This window comes from Sorghum bicolor, chromosome 5 (assembly GCF_000003195.3).
Source record: "Sorghum bicolor cultivar BTx623 chromosome 5, Sorghum_bicolor_NCBIv3, whole genome shotgun sequence".
Classification (NCBI taxonomy): domain Eukaryota; kingdom Viridiplantae; phylum Streptophyta; class Magnoliopsida; order Poales; family Poaceae; genus Sorghum; species Sorghum bicolor.
Window position 1 is genome coordinate 67,538,628 of NC_012874.2, and position 19,048 is coordinate 67,557,675.

General features: G+C 40.2%; 1 protein-coding gene across 1 annotated transcript; it reads left to right on the plus strand.

Annotated features, from left to right (window-relative positions):
- Positions 11,559 to 18,662, plus strand: LOC8079116 (monosaccharide-sensing protein 3). The gene is made up of 6 exons (XM_021461187.1): positions 11,559 to 11,832; positions 14,913 to 15,032; positions 15,140 to 15,709; positions 16,508 to 17,181; positions 17,337 to 17,521; positions 17,958 to 18,662. Exons 1-6 carry the CDS (start codon positions 11,580 to 11,582, stop codon positions 18,388 to 18,390), a joined length of 2,235 nt encoding a protein of 744 aa, XP_021316862.1. The 5' UTR covers positions 11,559 to 11,579; the 3' UTR covers positions 18,391 to 18,662.

The following is a 19,048-nucleotide window of genomic DNA, read 5'->3' on the forward strand; positions in this document are numbered from 1 at the left end:
TAGTTAATTCATGATTAGACAATAATTATCAAATAAAAATAAAATATGCTATAGTACCTAAGAAAAATAGGAACTAAACAACACCAAAGTAGGAGTACTCACTTGGCAGATCTAGAAACAAATACAAGAGGGGAGCTAAATAGTAGAAGGCTTGAAATCCTATGATATATCAGTATCGAGTAGGGCTGGGCACCTATACTTTTAACTGTTTTGGATTAGAGAGTGAAGAGATGTTGTTAACTGTTTCAGACCACGCCCCCAGCTGCAACTGCTCACTTTCTTCAAATTATAAGATGATTTAGCTTTTCTAGATATATTGTTCTTATTATATGTCTAGACATTAGTGTATATTTAAGGGCATAGCAAATTCATTTGATATGTTTAGAAAAGCCAAAAAAATCTTATAATTTGAAATGGGTGGAGTATTTTGCAAAAATATTTGTTACATTTGGATGGGTACAGCTAGAGACATATTTGTCAGGCGAGGGTAAAAAGGTTACAACATGTTTGGAAACGAGAGTAAAGTACGGTGTTAAATGTTGAACGTAAGGGCCTATTTGGCAGAGCTTCTCCCTGGCTTTGGCTCTGGCTTCTTTAGAAGAGCTCTGTCAAACATTTTTTCTAGAGAAACCGTTTGTAATTAAAAAGTAGAGAAGTCGAAGTCATTTTGACCAAACACTACAAGAAATGTGCCAACTTTTGACATTTGATATATGTCACAATACCTATAAAATATGTCATAGGTCATCATTTATGACACCAAGTTGACGAAAAATCAAATGTCAAAAGATGAGCGTCTTTAACAACAACTTATGACATTTAAGTGTTAATGTCATATCATTATGACACTGATTTTGAATGTCATAACGTTTATGACCTTTGCTTTTATGTCACAAGTTCTTTGATCTTGCCAGGTGGTGAATATTATATAGCCCAATATTTATTTGGACATCATTTAAGACCCACAGTTGCACAAACAATCCAAAATAACATGTGTGCCCAACAATATATTCCATTCACGACCAAATACACAAGTTCACAAGTCACACATCAACATCTTTGTTACATTCATTGCAAACACCAAAGTAATTGTTCAAGAAATGACCTTAGTTACAAAGGTATCTTAGATAAAATAAACAGATGGATATTTCACATCCCTGTCTCATAAGTGACCTTTGTCACCAAACTAATAGTCCTAACAGACAGTGCTAGCAGCTAATTATTCTTGGTGCCAGGAGAAAATAACTGAAGTTGTTGAATCTCTCCATGTCCTGCAAATGCACAACACATTAGAAACCGCCATCACTTGTTGAAATAAATAAAAATATCAATAAAGAATGTTACATGTATACTGTCGGAAGAAATCAAGCAACAACAATCTTTTCCACTTTAACATATATTTGAGCATTTATTGGAAATACACTAATTCACACTGAACATTCTCACACCAAGAATAAAGTTCAAATTGCTCTAGTCAATACTGAAAACTTAGTACATATTGACACAATCACAACTACAAATGCAAATACTGAATTGCTAAAAATTGTAAAGCAGAGGATAGGTGAGCTGAGCTGTTGCCAACAGCCTGCCAACTGCATCAATGTGACTGAACATGCATCAGGAAACTACATGATGTAATGGTGTGCTCAGTTTAGATGCATTTGTAACTAAATTATCTAAACTCTAAATTAGCATGCTAAGTGACATGATGCAGTAAAGTATTTTCTAGGCTGCTCACTTGATATTCTTGTTGACAGAGAGCGAGTACCAACAGCAGCTTCAGATTAATAGTAGCTGATCATGTGCAGAGAAGCAAATGATAAGTTCCTAGACAGTTATTATTAGCCTCACATTGCTCTACTGTCTAGCATTTTAGTTGTTGCACATAACATTGACAAACACTCTGCTGTTATCACAGAGCCACTACTGAACATATTTTTCGATACTAAAAACAACTTTGCTATTTATGCATGAAACAATATTTTAGAGTGAAGTTTCCTATATGCTCTAAAATAAAAGTCAGGGGTTGTCATAAGTTAACAACCTAGAGCTGTTGTGAGGAAAGCTCTTAATTTTTCTCAGACCATCTCATGTAAATCCTTGCATTAATCTTTATATACTCCTAATCTTATTTCTTTTTGAAATACTATTAACACTCTCGCTAGGAAGTAGTTGAACAAATATTACAATCTGCATAATCTTAGTATAATCTGTTTCAAGCCACATTAATGACCATGACAATAATATGATTGATGACCATAATAATTTGCATTGTTATACAAAGTAAAAGGCAGGAATTAGAAAGAAGCACAAACCTATAAGTTTTTCAACTAAGGTCTTCATTAGCATTCTTCTCAGCAATACTACTTCATCCAAGCAAAACTGCCTTTAGAAACAAAGTGCACAACAACATATTTTTAAAACCAAATATGCTAAGGTAGGAAATGATGTAGGGCGAGCACTGACATGCAGTAGTGCAGAATATTTAGATGTCTAAATCGCATATGAGATTTCAGAAAAAAAAAACTAACAGGAAGGAAAGAAAGCAAACAATTACACTGCACTTAGTGTGTAAAAATCTGAACAGACAGAATAAAATGCACTAGTACAAATGATTAGTTCCATAAGAAATGCACACCGAAGGAAATAACTGGTTAGTGGTTACCTAAGGCCTAATAAGAAATAAAAATTAAACATTACATAACTGGTTAGCCAAATTAATAGAGGCCAGTAGCAGGATTATTAGGATTGTGTATGTTATGCTCTACGCCAGACAAATGAGGGATTATGAGGGCAGTACGAAGCACTCCCACACCTGCTTACAAGGAGCATGCTCTTCTGGATAGATCTAGCAATGTGCAGCCAATAGGAATCGAGGTAGCCAGCCAATAAGAACAAATAAAAATATTGGGCCGATCATTCAAATCATCTGCTCTCTTGATGGAATCTACCTGCAAGAAGAAGATACACGGACTGATTTCTGTTGGGAAAAGAAGGGCAAGCAAACAAGAACGAGCACCACTCCTCAACGCCCATGTCATGCAGATCCAGAAGCTTCATCCTAGAGAGAGACGGAGTGATTTGGTAAGAAGAGTGGCTTACTGCTGTGAGTACCAGCGACGGCGCCACGGTCCTGGTGCATCGAGAAGCGAGAGACGCGATTTTCACGGCGGCGGCGGCGGCCGTCCAAGGAGTAGGGAATGGGGGACGCTCGTGGCTGGGATTAAGCCATCGACGGCGGAAGGTGCCGACACTCGGCGGTGAGGAACGAACGACGACCGGCGATTTTGCGAGGATGGAGGTAGGTGGAGACGAACGGATTTGGGCCTTGTTTACTTCCAATCCAAAACGCAAAATTTTTCAAAATTCCCCGTCACATTAAATCTTTAGACACATGTATGGAGTATTAAATATAGGTGAAAATAAAAAACTAATTATACAGTTTGGTCGAAATTTACTAGACAAATCTTTTGAGCCTAGTTAATCTATGTTTAGATAATATTTGTCACATACAAACAAAAAAGTTACTGTAGCAATTTTGCAAAAAAATTGCCAAGTAAACAAGGCCTTGGGGGAAAACGAGAGAAGTCACGGCTCTCAGGAGGAGGAGAGGATAAGGTTGCCGAAAATTTTTTACCTCGCGCGCTTCGCACCTGAGGAGTCCGCGCTTTTATTTTTGGCCTTCTCTCTGATACCTGGGCCAGACAGGGAATTAGAGCGTGCGCTAGAGCCTTGTTTAGTTGGCAAAATTTTTTGTTTTTGGGTACTGTAGCATTTCCTTTTTATTTGACAAATATTGTCCAATCACGGAGTAACTAGGCTCAAAAGATTCATCTCACAAATTACAGGTAAACTATGTAATTAGTTTTTATTTTCGTTTATATTTAATGCTCCATGCATGCGACCAAAAATTCGATGTGACGGAGAATCTTGAAAATTTTTGCAAACTAAACAAGGTGTTTGTTTTGGGCGCGCCTTTCGTCTGTGACGGTGTCAGAAGCTTTTCGTGTCGGGGCTTGTTTAGTTCTAAAAAATTATAGGAAATCGACGTTGTAGCACTTTCGTTTGTATTGGACAAATATTGTCTAATCATGGACTAACTAGACTCAAAAGATTCGTCTCATCAATTCCTGTGCAATTAGTTTTTATTTTTGTCTATATTTAATACTTCATGTATGTGTTTAAAGATTTGATATGACAGGAATCTGAAAAATTTTGTAAAATTTATTGGAAAATAAACAAGGCCCGGTATGCTGGCAATGTAGGGAAAGGTGGGTGTTCGACGCCGACGGGGAAGAAGTTGGATGTGGGTAGTGATGTGCCATAAGATTTGATGTGACGAAAAATCTCGAAAAATTTTACAAAATTTTTGGGAATTAAACAACCCCTAACATGGCAAACATTGTCACGACATGGAGTTTAACTACATTGAAGACATTTTTTGTGATATGAAATCATATATGTCACTAAGTTGAGATGGCTTTCAAAAGAACGTCATAAACTAAACGATTTAGTGACATTTTGATCACATGTCATGCTACAATCGTCATAAGATGACACATTTCTTGTAGTGAAATTATAGCTTCTCTAAAACAGCTATGGCTTCTCTAAAGAAGCCCCTCATGAGGAGCCCTGTCAAATAGGCCTCAAAAAGGTTAGAACAATAAAGAACAGTTATGCTTTCTAACAAGGAAGAATTTTGTGTATGGCTCTAGAAAAAACTTGTCTTAGGTATATGACTCTCTTTTTTCAAATTTGGCTCTGTGACCTCAAAACAAAATTTATTTGGCTCTATGACCTGTCAAGTTTGGACAGCTAATGGTGTCAAGTCAGGGGTAAAAAGGCCGTTTTACCCTTGACGAAAAAAAGTTTTATATGTTCAGTACATGATCATATATATATCCAGTATATAATCACATATATATTCTCACATAGTCACATGTATATTTTCAGTACATAGCCACATATATACTCACATAAAAAATAGAGTTTTTTTATTTTTCACCAAGGGTAAAACGATCTTTTTACCCCTGACTTAACACCGTCAGCTGCCTAAAACTGACAAAAGACATAGAGCCAAATAAGTGTTGTTTTGAGGCCATAGAGCCAAATTCAAAAAAAAGGCCATATACCTAAAGAAACTTTTTTCCACGGCCATACACCTAATTCTCTCTTCTAACAAACTATTACAATTGGCGCGATATGGAGTACCAAATATGACCAGACTTGTGTCCTTCGGCGAGTCGTGAGCGCCGATAATGTTCAGCCCAATATGCAATCCCACATGTGCCATGCCTTTTACTTGTATGCCATTTTCAAACGGATGCAAGTAGCAAGGAAAAGTCACATACATACCTTAAGCAGGGAAGTGGAAACGAAAAAAAAAGAATCAGGAAAGGCTAATGAATACGTCTTTCATTGATAAAAACGGGATCGGGAATTTTTTTAGCTGATGAACAAGACCGAGTCAATTTATGATTATAGGTTAGATGAAAATCTAAGGTGGACTGAAATTTTGCCTCTTTATTATTAAGTATATACACTACTACACAAAATATTATCCGAGGCGGACAAAATAGATTTACCAAGGTGGGCATCGCAACCGCCTCGGACATAAGGTCACAGTAAATAGAGCATTTTCCGAGGCGGTTTGATGCCCGCCTCCGTAAATCAAATAAAAAACAAAAAAAAGAAAAAGCCCGTGGACTGGCCCGCTGAGCCCATCCATGGTCCCGCCGAGCCCATCCATGAGCTACCACCACTGCTGCCGCTGCTCCGGAGCCACTGGAGCCATGGAGGGAGTGGAGGAGGCCGGATCCACACCCGCTGGGCTCCAACCCACTAGAACCGTGGCCGTAGCCCACCTCTTCGCTGGATCTGCATCGTAGGGATAGGAGGGAGGAGGTCGAAGCATGGCCGGTGTTGCCATGATGAGGGGGTGGAGGAGCATCGTTGCGGAGAGGCCGGATCTGGCCACCACGCCACCAGATCCCGCCACCACACCACCGGATCCGCGCTCACGCGCCTCTAGATCCATGCTCTGGGCACAGGAGGGAGGGAAGGGAGAGGCGTCGACATCGAGGGAGGGGAGGGAGAGGCGCCGGCGCCGCGTGAGCTCGGGCGCTCTGGGCCCAAGAGGGAGGGGAGGGAGAGGCACCGGCGCTGAGGGAGGGAAGGGAGAGGCCGCGTGAGCTCGGGGGCTCTGGTGACGGAGAGGGAGAACGAGGGGGGAGGGGAGGCGCTGTTGCTTGGGCACAGGAGGGAGGGGAGGCGCGTGAGAAAGAGAGGGTGAGTTCTAAGTGAAACCTTAGGTTAGAAATTTATACTTGAGCGCCTATCGGGCCTCAGTATGGGCCTGTTTGGGCTTTGGCCTTTTTTCTGAGGTAGGCAAGTTAGGAGGTGTGCCTCCGAAAATAGAAGTATTTTGGGGGGCGGGCTTTTTATAAGGCCTGCGAGACAGTTATTTTGTAACCGCCTTCATAAATTGATTTTGCGAGGCGGTTCATTGTGGCCGTCGCGGTTAATAAAAAGTGACCGCCTCGGTTAATCACACGCATTAACAGAGGCGGTTTATATTTTTGCCCGCCTTCGAGGCCCATTTTAAAACGTCTCGTAAAAGATTTTTTGTAGTAGTGATAGATAAAATGTCTTTAAATTTAAGCAAATATATATAATAAAATCATAATATTTATTATGTATAATTATTATCATTAGTTTAGATAAATTGAATCTATTTTTATAATAAATTTATCAGAGATACAAATATTTATATATTCTTTTATAAGTTTAGTTGAATTTAAGTATGTTTGACCAACATGAATTTTGTAGTAACATTTTTTTTAAAGACGGAGGGAGGAACTCTTTATGCAAATGGCAGTGCCAAAAAAGCTCATGTGATTCAAGCTGGCAAGGTATTGCTTTTCCGGTATCCTCCTTTCCTTTACCATGCTCATCATATCCAGTTATGTCTTTTTTTTTAGCTCGGCATCACCGTCGTCGCGGCGCCTAATCTCGACGGGGCTTTACCAATTGCACGAGACAAACAACACAAGCGACAGAAAATGGCATTGCGCCACGAGCTGCCGGTGCCGGAGACTCGCCGCTGCGTTTGCCGGCAAAGAAGAGTTCCGCCGCGCGCCCTTCTCCTCGTCGTCACATCACGCGTACGCGCCCGGCCCTGGAGTCAAAAAGCTGTACGCACAAGAGTCCACAGCTTCCGAGCTGAGCAAAACACAAACAACGGTCCAAATATTCCAGTTAAAAAAACACACACACAGAGTCCAAATATTCCAGTTAGGGCTTGTTTTAGTTTCCAAAAATTTTCAAGATTCTCCATCACATCGAATCTTTGTATACATGCATAGAGTATTAAATATAGACGAAAATAAAAACTAATTACACAGTTTGTCTGTAATTTGCGGGATGAATCTTTTGAGTCTAGTTACTCTGTAATTGGATAATGATTGTCACATACAAATGAAAGTATTACAATAGCAAAAACAAAAAAAATTTGCGAACTAAACAAGTATAGGCTGTGTATGTTTTCGCAACAACGCACGAATACAATATTCTAGTTAAGAAAACAAGTCATACTACAGTCAAGGAAAGAAAAAAACCGTTGAAAACTCATGTATTTCGCTGGCTGATATTGTAGGTAGGACGGCATAGTAGTATATTATTTAGGGACCGGTAAAAAATGAAATTATGCTTCCACTCCAGCAAACTACCTATTCCACCCAACACATTTATTGAGTACCTAAATCTCCCTCTCCACTACCTATTCCTGTTGGGTCAAGGACACTACCTAAATCTTCTCTCCCACCCACGTGCCTCTCTCTCCTATTCATGCTCTGATTATGGGACCCAGAAGTCATCCTTTACTAAGACAAAAATGGGTAGCTAGTTTTAGGTAGTAGTAGTACTGCTGGAGTTGAGAATTAAATCTAGGTAGTATTAAGTGGGTGGTTACCCAAATAAACATTTAGGTAGTCTGATTTAGGTAAACATCGCTGAAAATGCTCAAACAACCACATTGCTGAAAATGCTCAAACAACCAAGTCTAAGAGTACCAGGACTCATGCCTATGGCACGTGACATGAATACCAAAACTTGTCACGCCACACGGATGTTACAGATGGTTAGGTAATTGTTTGGTTGACTCTCGTAACTATGGTGTGCTATATTTTCTTAGCAATATATCCTATAAGTCATAAACTCATTTTTTTATCAACCTTTACCATAAAGTGTGGCTTTGATTTTACTCACGCATTTTTTTTAATTAATGTTGCAACACTTTTACTCTGCTATAGATGCCATCGAGCCTGCGCTCGCATCCATCCATCACCTGTTTCACATGTTGTTGAGCAAACTCCCGTTGTTATCACCTAATTCGATCGACTGTCACCGATCAGCCTGGGCAACAAATACCGAGAACCGAACCGAAAATACCGATAACTGAACTGAAAGTACCGAAACCAATTTTTTTTGGTGCCTTGTTCGGTTCCTAATTTTCCGAATTTACGGAAATGTGCTGAGTTTGAGTGTAGTTATATTATTAATAGTACTATTTTAGTCTATTATATTTTATACATGTGGTACTATACTCATATAATTGTGTATGTATTTGACACTATTATTCTTTAAGAATTATTTTCAAATTATATCAAAATTAGCTTTTGAACTTGCTATTATATGTTTATGTGATCAGTTCGGTATTTTTTGGTAAATACCGGAACCGAACTGAAAGTACCGAAACCGAATTTCCTCGGTACCAATTTTTGAAAGAAACCGATCCGTACCTATTTTTCGAGAAACCGATTTTCCATAAAATTCAGACATATAAAAGGATCTTTATGCCCATGATAGGCAGTTTTCTCATGTATACTCGCACTTGCCTCGGCTGCAGTAGGTACTACGTGAACAGATCGCCGAGGACGCAGTCCAGCAAATCTGACCACCTGCCCTATTTTCTCCTCTCTCTCTATCTCTGCAGCTGCCGTCATCGCGTCTCCTCCGCATCTAAGCGGCCAACGGCGACTCACCCCACCCCCATCCCCGTCCCCGTCCCGACTCTCCTTCCTCTGCACCCTGCATCGGCTGGTTCCCTCTCATCAACTCACACGCTCACAGGTGATGATTTCTCTATGTTCTTTTCTCCTGTCTCGCGTCATATGTGGATTGGGAATTGAAGAACCGCTTGATCTCTCGTGGCTGCTGCGGCGTTGGGGCTACCAGTAGAGAGGAATACTTGCTTCGTTTTGTGGGGCTAGTGCGGGTTCGAGGGGTGCGCTGGCGTTGGCTAGTCCTTGCCTGCTTGCCTGCTAGTGATAGTTTGTGTCAGCGGCTACTGTCTTTCACGGTCCATACTTTATTTTGCTGGATGTGGTTAGATGATACACTTATACTAGATGGGAATATAGGATTGGTAAGAGCCTGATATGATATGGTACTATAGACAAGGAAAGGGAAGAAGCCCCAATATGGATTACCTTCACATTGGTAATGAAACTAGTTGGCCTTTTCTTGTTTTTGGATGAACCTTATGCTTTCAATTGAGAATTATAGCAACACGTATCCATGTACAATTAGCACACATTGCATACTATGTCTACCTATACTTAGTGGCGGAGCCAAAAGTTATATCAAGCTTGGGCGTAATGTCATAGTAATACTAACAAGAAAAACATGATAAAAGATTATAAGAGGGGTTAAGTGCTAAGAGAGCACTGACTTGCTGACTAAGTTTAAGCATGCTCAAGCATTCCTAATCCCTTAAGAGTTCTGTGATGTAGTAGACATTACAATTTTAATCTTAAATTGAATAAATAAAGAAGAGAGTGGAGAGCAGTTGAGAAAGAGCAAATGAATACATAAGTTTTTGTCTATCTCCCCTTTTTCCTTTTTATAGAAAATGTGTGAGGGAAATTTTTCATAATTTCCCCTAATAGGGTTTGTATTTTAAAAAATATTTTTAGAGAAATCATTATGTTACAATGTTATGTGATTGAGCCCTGTTAACATTAGTATGATCCCTAACATATATTATTATATATATATATTAATTATATAGGTGCTAATTTGTCAAAAGATGTTAGAAAAAAAATAAAAGTTGCTCAAAAAAATGAAAAAGAAAAGAGAAAAAAATTGTATGGGCTTTTATTTTGTGGCCCATCAAACCCATGCACCGCTAAGGATGGCAATGGGGCGGGTTCGGATCGGATGAAGTCTATGTGCACCCGAACCCGAAACCCGAAATCGAAACCTGAAACCAAACCGAACACCGATTCAGGTGATAACTCCTCCTAAACCAAACCCATGGATACCCAAAAACCCGAATGGATACCCAAAACCCGCTTTCTATGCCAACATAATAATAGCAATAAGTACTTTCTATAAATATATACATAATATATGTACACATATTTACATGTATAAACAAGAGACAATAAAACATAAATATTTTCATGAGTTAGCTTAAAATAAATTTTATAATCTAAGTAAACAAGTTATTATTATCATATTATAAAATATAAAAATTAATTTTAGTGATATATTTTGAATATCTATTGGGTATCCACGGGTGGGAATAGATTTCGGGGCCGTCGGTAAAAAATCAACCCAAACCCACGAGAACCGAACCGCGGATATCCGACCCAAACCGGCCCGCTCCCATCCTTACGCCGCCGGCTCCTTGCAGCGCAGCGCCCACTCTCATCCCTAGTTATTTGAACCGAACCAGACCGGCGGTTGGACCGCTAAAAGACCGAACCAGAGCTTAAACCGGTCCGGTTCACTTAAAAGACCGTTTAAGTAATTGAACCGGTAAAAACCGGTCAAACCGGCCGGTTTTTTTGGAACTGGTGAACCGGCCGGTTCTAGTGGAACCGCCCCGGTCTGTGCAGTGGCACGTGATCATCTGTATTTGTCAAGTCCTGCTGTGCCGCGTGGTGCTAGTTGGTAGAGCGCATGCATCGAGCATTGATGGGCCCCACATTGATGAGCATTGTTGGAGTGAGTTGCATGCACGAGCAAGAAGCACTGCAATGGATTGACCCAGCAAGCGGTTGTTGAATTTTTTTTGAGTGTTGACTTTTGGTAGCGCCATGTCAGTATTACCTTTTAAATTTTAAAAATTTATAACGTTTTTAAATGAGCTCTAAATTAGATGAATAATATATCTATTTTGATTACCACAACGAGCTCTTTACAATGATGCACTCCATTTTAGCATTTATGATTGTTTTGCAATGATGAATATTTCTATTACTATTGTAGTTATGTGTTTTAAATTATTACAATGAGAATGTTCACGTCTGATGTTTTGAATTTAAGAACATGTCATTCTGTATCTGCATATGTATGAATCTTATGGGTATACAATTAAATTTTATTGTCAACCATCTATTAATTTTTAATTACATTATATATATATATATATACCGGTTAAATGTATTTGTGACCGGTTCGATTTAGCCGGTCCAATCCAATTGAACCGGCGGTTCAATCGGTTTTAAACGGTTGGACCAGTGAAGCAGTGAAGACTTCACGGTTCGATCTCCAGTCCGGTCTTAATAATAACTATGCTCTCATCTCCCTCGCAGTCGCAGCGCCGCTCAGGCTCGGTCCTCAGCGCAGATCTTCTGCTCCTTTCCCCACTCGCGGCTCGGTCCCAAGGATCGGATCTTCCGCGCGTCGGCGGCTCCCCCTCGGCGGCGTCCAGCGACGGAGGGGCAGTCCCAGGTTCGCGGCGGCGTCGGCGGCTCCCCCCACCTTCTCTCGCCAGTCGCCTCGCGCCCTCGCCTGCGTCCTCCGCGCACCGGCCGACGACCCTGCGTACGCACCTCCCTCTCCCCTCCCGCCTCTGCTGTTCCCGTGGGAGCCCGGCCAGCTGCCCAGGGTGGCCGGGCCTTGGCTCCGCCGGTGTCTGTACTGTGCGCTTGCGGATTTCTCTTTGCTGCGCCCATGTGCTTCCGCGGACATTGATGGAGAAAATGGTGAAACCACTCATGATTTCTCTGGTCATATGATTGAGGTTAAGGACGAAGAACTGTACATGATGTGAGATTGGCCAAGCAGCTGATATTAGTTGTATGGTTCGGATTGGGTTTCTCAAGTGTTTCTGCACTGTACTAGTTCTATGACCATTTTTTTGGTGGGATATTTGGTTTTACAGTTTTGGTAAATTCTGTTTGAATGTGGGGTTGTATTATTGAGTTGGTTTCCGTAAAGATCTGGCAACTATTGTCTTAGAGAGATGGGAGATAGTTCAGAGCATTCTTTGTGGACAATGCTGATGGCTGATATTTGAAACATTGAATTTGGTTGGTTGACCATTGCTCGTGATAATTACTAATGGTGCTTAATTGTGGCGTGCCTTTAATTGAACCCCTATTATTGGAAGGCCATATCTTTCCATTAATCTGCGGGGTTTTGTTTTCATTTTGTTTTGACTTTTGAGAGGGTGCATACCTCCACAAATAGACAACTTATTCCCATTCCAGACAATTTTAACCAGTCTTCTATTTCACATGCAAAAGAAATTCTACTCCACCTAATGTTCCTGCCATATTACTTCACCTCAATCCTCTGCAGGGTCGGTTGGATCAGTCACATTTTACTGATTGTTGAGACCATTTTAGCTGTTGTGACTTTGCGCTTTGTGAGCTAAACATTGCAAAAAGGATAAAGAAACAGAAAAACAAAGTGCTGCAATGGATCAGTCATGCTCCTATATCCTTGTGATGGCCTCATTTCTTGGGTTGAAATTGGCTAACAGCTGTATAAATAATCTGTTTAGGTAACACTAGCTGGAGAAAACACAAGCATGTGACCCTTCATTCAAGAGAGCTAATGCAAACATGGAAGGTTTGCGATTGCACTTGACTACTTGACAGTAGTGTCCTGGAATTGATGGGGGCTTTTAGAGTTGGAGATCACCATGATGATGTAGGGTGTAGTCATGTTTGTGTGTGTATTTGGGTTATGTGAACTTGCATATGAATCTTCTATGTTTTGGTTTGGGTTCACCAGGGCAGAGCCCTGACTATAGATTGAGAAGGGGCAAAGGGGGCCATCCTGCTGCGGGAAGTGGTACAGTGCTGCATGATACTGTCAAGCATCGATGAGCATGATACACTGCAAATTGAATGTCCAAGCTGAGGATCTGATGGGTGGTGCCACTGGAGCTCAAGGAGATGTACAGTGGTGTAATGGTGGCAAGTTAGAGGAGGTGGCAGTGCTGGGTTGTGCCCACAGGATAATGGCAGCTGAGGTGGGATAAGGATTTTACAATTGACAAATGTGAGGAGGATTCTTTGATGGAGACCTAGTCATTCAGAGTTTGAGTACTCTGTAATACAATGAAAAACTTCACTCAGATGCTCCCTGGACGCATTCGTGTCATATACCTCTTTTGTTGTTTATTCATTTGCATCTGGTTCCATCTTGAATGTGGTCTACTGCTAACTGAATTATAACACCATTGGATAACTGAACTGCCAAGGCAGAATATTTTTCCACATAATTTGAACAGTGCCAATATTCTGCTTGTGGTGCATTTAATCATTTATGCTGCCTTTCAGAGTGCTTTTTTCCAGTCAGTAGCGTAGCCTGGATTTGTAGCTGGGGTGGTCCATTGCCTTGTTTAAAATAAAATTTAGCCGCTATAAATATAACATGGTGGTACACAGATATATAAGCTACAAAACACAATACAATTAAGCTAGAGGACATACGAACATCACAAAATAGACGAGTCTAGATTGATTAATGTACCATTGAAAGATTACATACCTATAATAGGTAAAGAACAGTCACAAGAGTCAGTGAACTATACACAACTAGATACAATTAGCATTAGAATGGATCAGACAGAAGTTGGGCACAGATTGACAGATACTCACCATTTTCTTTAGGTTTCAACCGTGCACCAGGAAGTTTGCAAAATGTATTTCTGGTTTGCAGGAGCAGTATGTGAGGGTGGTTCTGCTCTTGTACCTGTATAGGATAGCGCCAAGTGAAGATTTTAGGTTTTCATTTTTCAAATTAAAGGTTCATTCATAGGCAATAGCAAGCAGGTTGATTGACTGTGAGGCATACCTGAGGACTGAGTTCTCAGGTGTGCTTCACTGCCCGTCACTGCTGCCGACGTGTGCAGCTGTTGCCTGTCGGATGTGGATGAATATGAAGGGTCACAGATGGTCGCACAGAGGAGCTAATAGGTTGAGTGGAGCAACAAATAGGAAGGGATGCAGGCAACTGGCATCTGGGACCAGCCATGCCTGTGAAGGTGGAAGCGGAAGCATCGTGGTGGATTTTTTTTTCTCGAACGACACAGGAGAGCTGCGTGTCATTTCATTAAGAAAGAATAAGAGTACAACAAGTCCGTACAAGGACCAACCCAAGAACTAAACCCACACACCCACATCATATGAGCTTTTAGGAACGGTGGATTAGGAAACAGAATTAGAATTCCTAAATCCTATGAGCTTTTAGGACAGTGTGCAGGGTAGTCCATGGCCCACAGGAACCACCCTGTAGCTCCGTCCCTGCTTCGAGTATCAATCAAATATGCTTTCACTATAGATGGAATCAAATGTTGTAACCATTTGTGAGACGTAAACTGAACACAATGGAGAAGTATCTAAAGTTTCTTTAAAAAACATAGCAAATGAAGCAATTATGGCACATAAGTTTATGACATAGCTAATGCATTAACCGGCTAATTTTAAAACAAATGAGAGGTTCATATGTTGTAACATAACTGGTGTATTGACTGATGGGTTTGTAGACTAGCTTGTGTTTAACTGTTTGTCTAACTCTGAGATGAGAAGTTCAATTGGTTGCCATAAAAAAATTAACTTGATTGAATTCTATTTTTAAGCAAGTTTTCTCACAGGTTTCATATTTTGTAGGTTTTATAATTGTTTGCAAAAGGGCTATAGTACTTGATGAGATGAAGTCAACAGTGTTTTCGGCAGTTGTTGTTTCTATTGGGTATGCAATGCTTGGATGGGATTTTGCAGCATTATTAGGTAATTTTTTTCTTTGCTTTATTGATTGTCATTATACATTAATCACCTCCATTAGAGATCTCAACTATCTGACAATCATACTAACCTTGATTTTTATTATCTGACAGAAGCTAATCATCATATGAAAAAAGAATTTGAATTGTTGAATGGACCTTCTATTGAAGGTATAACTTTAGCTGCCTCAACATTTGGGGCTATTGTGATAACAATATTCTCTGGAGCACTATTAGATTGGCTTGGAAGACGTGCCATACTGGTTTACTCGTCTCTGGTATTATTTTCGGGAGGTGTGCTGATGCTGTGGTCTCCTAACATCTACATTGTACTTCTAGCTAGGTTAATCGTTGGATCAGGAAGTGGGTTGGTTTTCACCTGTGTCCCTATTTATATATCTGAAACATCTCCTCCAAATATGAGGGGATTACTTGGAACTATGCCACAGTTTATGTTCTTCATAGGAACTATCTTTTCATATTGCCTGATATTCTGGTTAACACTAATGTCTTCACCTAACTGGAGAATCATGATTGGTGCAATCTTTGCTCCTTCCATTGTCTACTTTGCTTTGTTGGTTTACTACTTGCCAGAGTCACCTAGGTGGCTTGCAAGTGATGGAAAGATTAGTGAGGCCAGAGTTTCTCTGCAACGGCTTAGAGGGAAGAAACATGATGTTTCAGGTGAGATTGTTACCACTTGACAGTGCTTCCAGATTTATTCACAAGCTACTATTTCATCTGAATATGGTTTGGTCTTAACTATTAGGGAGCTGAGTAATAGATGTAGTTATTGTGGGGACTTGAGAAATGTAAAGTTGTAGCCAATGTCTAACAGCATGGTCATACAAACTAAATTTGCAGTTTTGGAAATATTACTGTTATCGGTTGAATTGTGGGATCATGAACCTGATTTTTGTGGCATTTAATGGGTGATGGTGCTATTCCATCCACCTCTTTCTTTGTCTGGTGTTCATGCAGTCAGAACTATGAGAAATGAAGAGACATGATCTTTTGATTTCAGCTTGTCATTGAAGGTGCTAACTGAACCTCTTACATTACATAAAAGGCCTCATAACATAGAAGATACTAATAGAACTATGTAAGTAACATAGTAACCTAGTAACACATGACTTCATATCAAAGAACTGAATGGGAACTAATTCAGTCCTCTTATTCATGTCCTAGAGAACCTTTATGCTGTAAAATTGTATACATAAGGAACGTTTGACATTACATACTGAACATAGAGATTGAACAATTGGATGGGGGTTTTGTTTTACAGTTAAAGGCTGTGAGACAATGTTGATAAAGTACCGACAAAAACATGTCAATATAATTAGGGGTTGATGGTGGTTTAATTATACATGATGCATTAACAGAGTGTCTTGTTTTGGTGAATTGAGCCAATCACTTCTTCATATCTATTTTTATCGAAAATAAAGAAGCATAAATGCATCTTGACATCACATAGACCTGCAGGAGAGATAGCTGTTATTGTTGATGGTGTGGACATCATATCGGACTCCGCTGTTGGCACTGCTCGAGCTCAAAGTTTCTCTGGAACCAGTGCTAGCCGCACTTGGCCCCGTAGTACTTTTTATTGGCAGCTTTCGGATCCACTAGTTGATCTTCTCGGAAGCATTCATGAGAATATGTCAGAAGGAGGAAGTAGACGGAATAGTTTCTTCCCAGTCTTCAACAGTTTTTCTTTTCCAGAACATGAACATATGAATGAGCACAGGGATGGTAACAGTGATCAACAGACTAGGGAGGCTTATTCTGCTGGAGAAGTTAACAATGGAGATGGTTTGCGGGCTTCTCTGCTTTCTCAGGCAGCAAGTGTTGAAGTAAATGATGCAAATACCTCTTTTACTTCTGAAGGGAGCTCTTCATATTTAAGAAGGCATGGAACATCAGTACTTGCGCAAGAGTTTATGGCATCTATACATGATCATGACATTGAAGAAGAAGAAGAAATCCATGGTTTTGTATTGCCTCACCAGTCTGCACCTCGTGATATGGAAAGCAGAGGGCGACATCAAGTAGTCCGGCTATCTGAAACAGCTGATATGAAGTTTAAATGGCGGGTGCTTCTTCAACCAGGAATCAGGCATGCCTTGTGTTATGGCATGTTAATTCAAGCCCTTCAGCAGGTACAATTCTGTGTTATTGTAGATTTTATATTCAATTCAGCATGGAATTAAGTTTACAATCCTCCTGCACTGGCTACGTTATATATATAATGCTAGTTAGTCTGCTGACTTTTTTTTGGGGGCTTGTTTCTTGTTTGCTCTTCTCAAAAATACAGTCTACAGGAATCAGTGGTCTTCTCCGCTGTGCTCCTGAAATACTTGAACAGGTTGGAGTTAGCTTGTTTTCAGACATTGGACTTTCTCCGCATTCAACATCAATTCTCATAAGTACCCTCCAAGCTTTGCTGATACTCCCTTGTATAACTGCCGCAATGCTGCTGATGGATGTCTGTGGAAGAAGGTAAACTTTGAGACACCATCAACATTACAGTTTCACAATAATGTTGATTTACAATTAGTAGAAATGCATCCTCATGACCAAGAGAAAGAGGTCTGTTCATAGATACACCATCTGGTCTCATTATATAGCCTTTTGCTGCCTCACCAGCAGCATTAGATGTTGTACCATTTCTGAACTCCAATACTCTGACATTGTATAGTTGTGATTCCACACTCTGCTTCTTAGGTTTATTTGCATTGGGTATCCTAAAAAAATCCCTTGCCAACATTATCTACCAACATTTCGCTTTGCCGGCTTATCCAGCAACAAGTTTGTCATGTAGTGATCATGATTTGGAAGTAAATATTCATTTTAGTTAATTCTTTTACATGTTTGTTCCTGTTCCTGTCTTCCTGATAGAAACTACTTTTTAATACAACTCAACCTTTTTTTGTAGGGTTCTTGTGCTGGCCACTACTCCTATCCTTATATTATCATTGAGCGTTATGTCTATGTCCATCCTGTTCAATATGGGACCGTTTGACCGTGCCATCGTCTTCCACTTCGCATTAACAGTTTGCTTCTGCTCCTATGTCATTGGTTTGGGACCAATACCCAACATTCTCTGCTCAGAGATATTTCCAACTAAGGCCCGTGCGACCTGTGCAAGTTTCTGTTCGCTTTCCTTCTGGTTTGGGGGCCTGCTTTCAGCGTACTGCTTGCCTGTGATGATGAGCACCATTGGGCTTGGCGGAGCATGCGGGATCTATGCACTTGTGTGCTGCGCTCCACTTTTTCTGTTCTACTATCGGATACCAGAGACGAAGATGCTCAACTTGGAGCTCATCGCAGAGCTATTCAAGCTTTCAAGGCAGGAGTATGTACAGTAGACTGTCCAGGACTCAAGGTAGCCCAGGCTGAGTGTTGATGGATGATGTGTGTACATATGACAAATGTAGCTTTGATTGTTGATTTTTTTTTTGCTAGTTAGGAGGATTGGTGATAGTTTATGAAGTGGTTTACCCTTTTATTGTACATAGATTTGTAGCAGTGTTTGTAGTGTTTTGTTTTATTGCCTTCAGATGTACAACAAGAAATCCTTGAGAACAAGATTCATTTCTAAGAGCGAAATAATATTGCTGCGGACTTACTCATTATGTTACCATTGGTTCCTCTAAGAATATATACATTTTTATTCTTAAAAAGCTTATTGCTGTGGTTATGAAAAATAAAAACATATATAATTCCTGATAGATAAAGGTAAACATCCCTCAAAACATTACCTCTGCCCAATTTTCCTCAGGTGAACTGTTAAGTCTGCATTTTGATTTGTAGCATGTTATATTCATGCAATGCAGCAATGAACATGAAGCTGTTTCAGTCTTACTAATTTAATCCTTTCTTATTTTGCTCCCTTGACTATATTTAGTCCTGTCTACAAAAACCAGGAATCATTTTTACCTGCCAGGGAGAAAATCAAAGTTTTAGCCATATAGGCCATCATCCTCTGCTGTAATCCAACCTTTTGTCCCATTACATTCCACACCT

What these genes read in the sequence shown, in the direction of transcription:
- LOC8079116 (XM_021461187.1), top strand. Translation starts at nt 11,580, where the DNA reads ATGCTCTCATCTCCCTCGCAGTCGCAGCGCCGCTCAGGCTCGGTCCTC. An exon ending in TAATTCAAGCCCTTCAGCAG is followed by an intron (nt 17,182 to 17,336) that starts GTACAATTCTGT and finishes TCAAAAATACAG; the next exon opens with TCTACAGGAATCAGTGGTCT. An exon ending in ATGGATGTCTGTGGAAGAAG is followed by an intron (nt 17,522 to 17,957) that starts GTAAACTTTGAG and finishes CTTTTTTTGTAG; the next exon opens with GGTTCTTGTGCTGGCCACTA.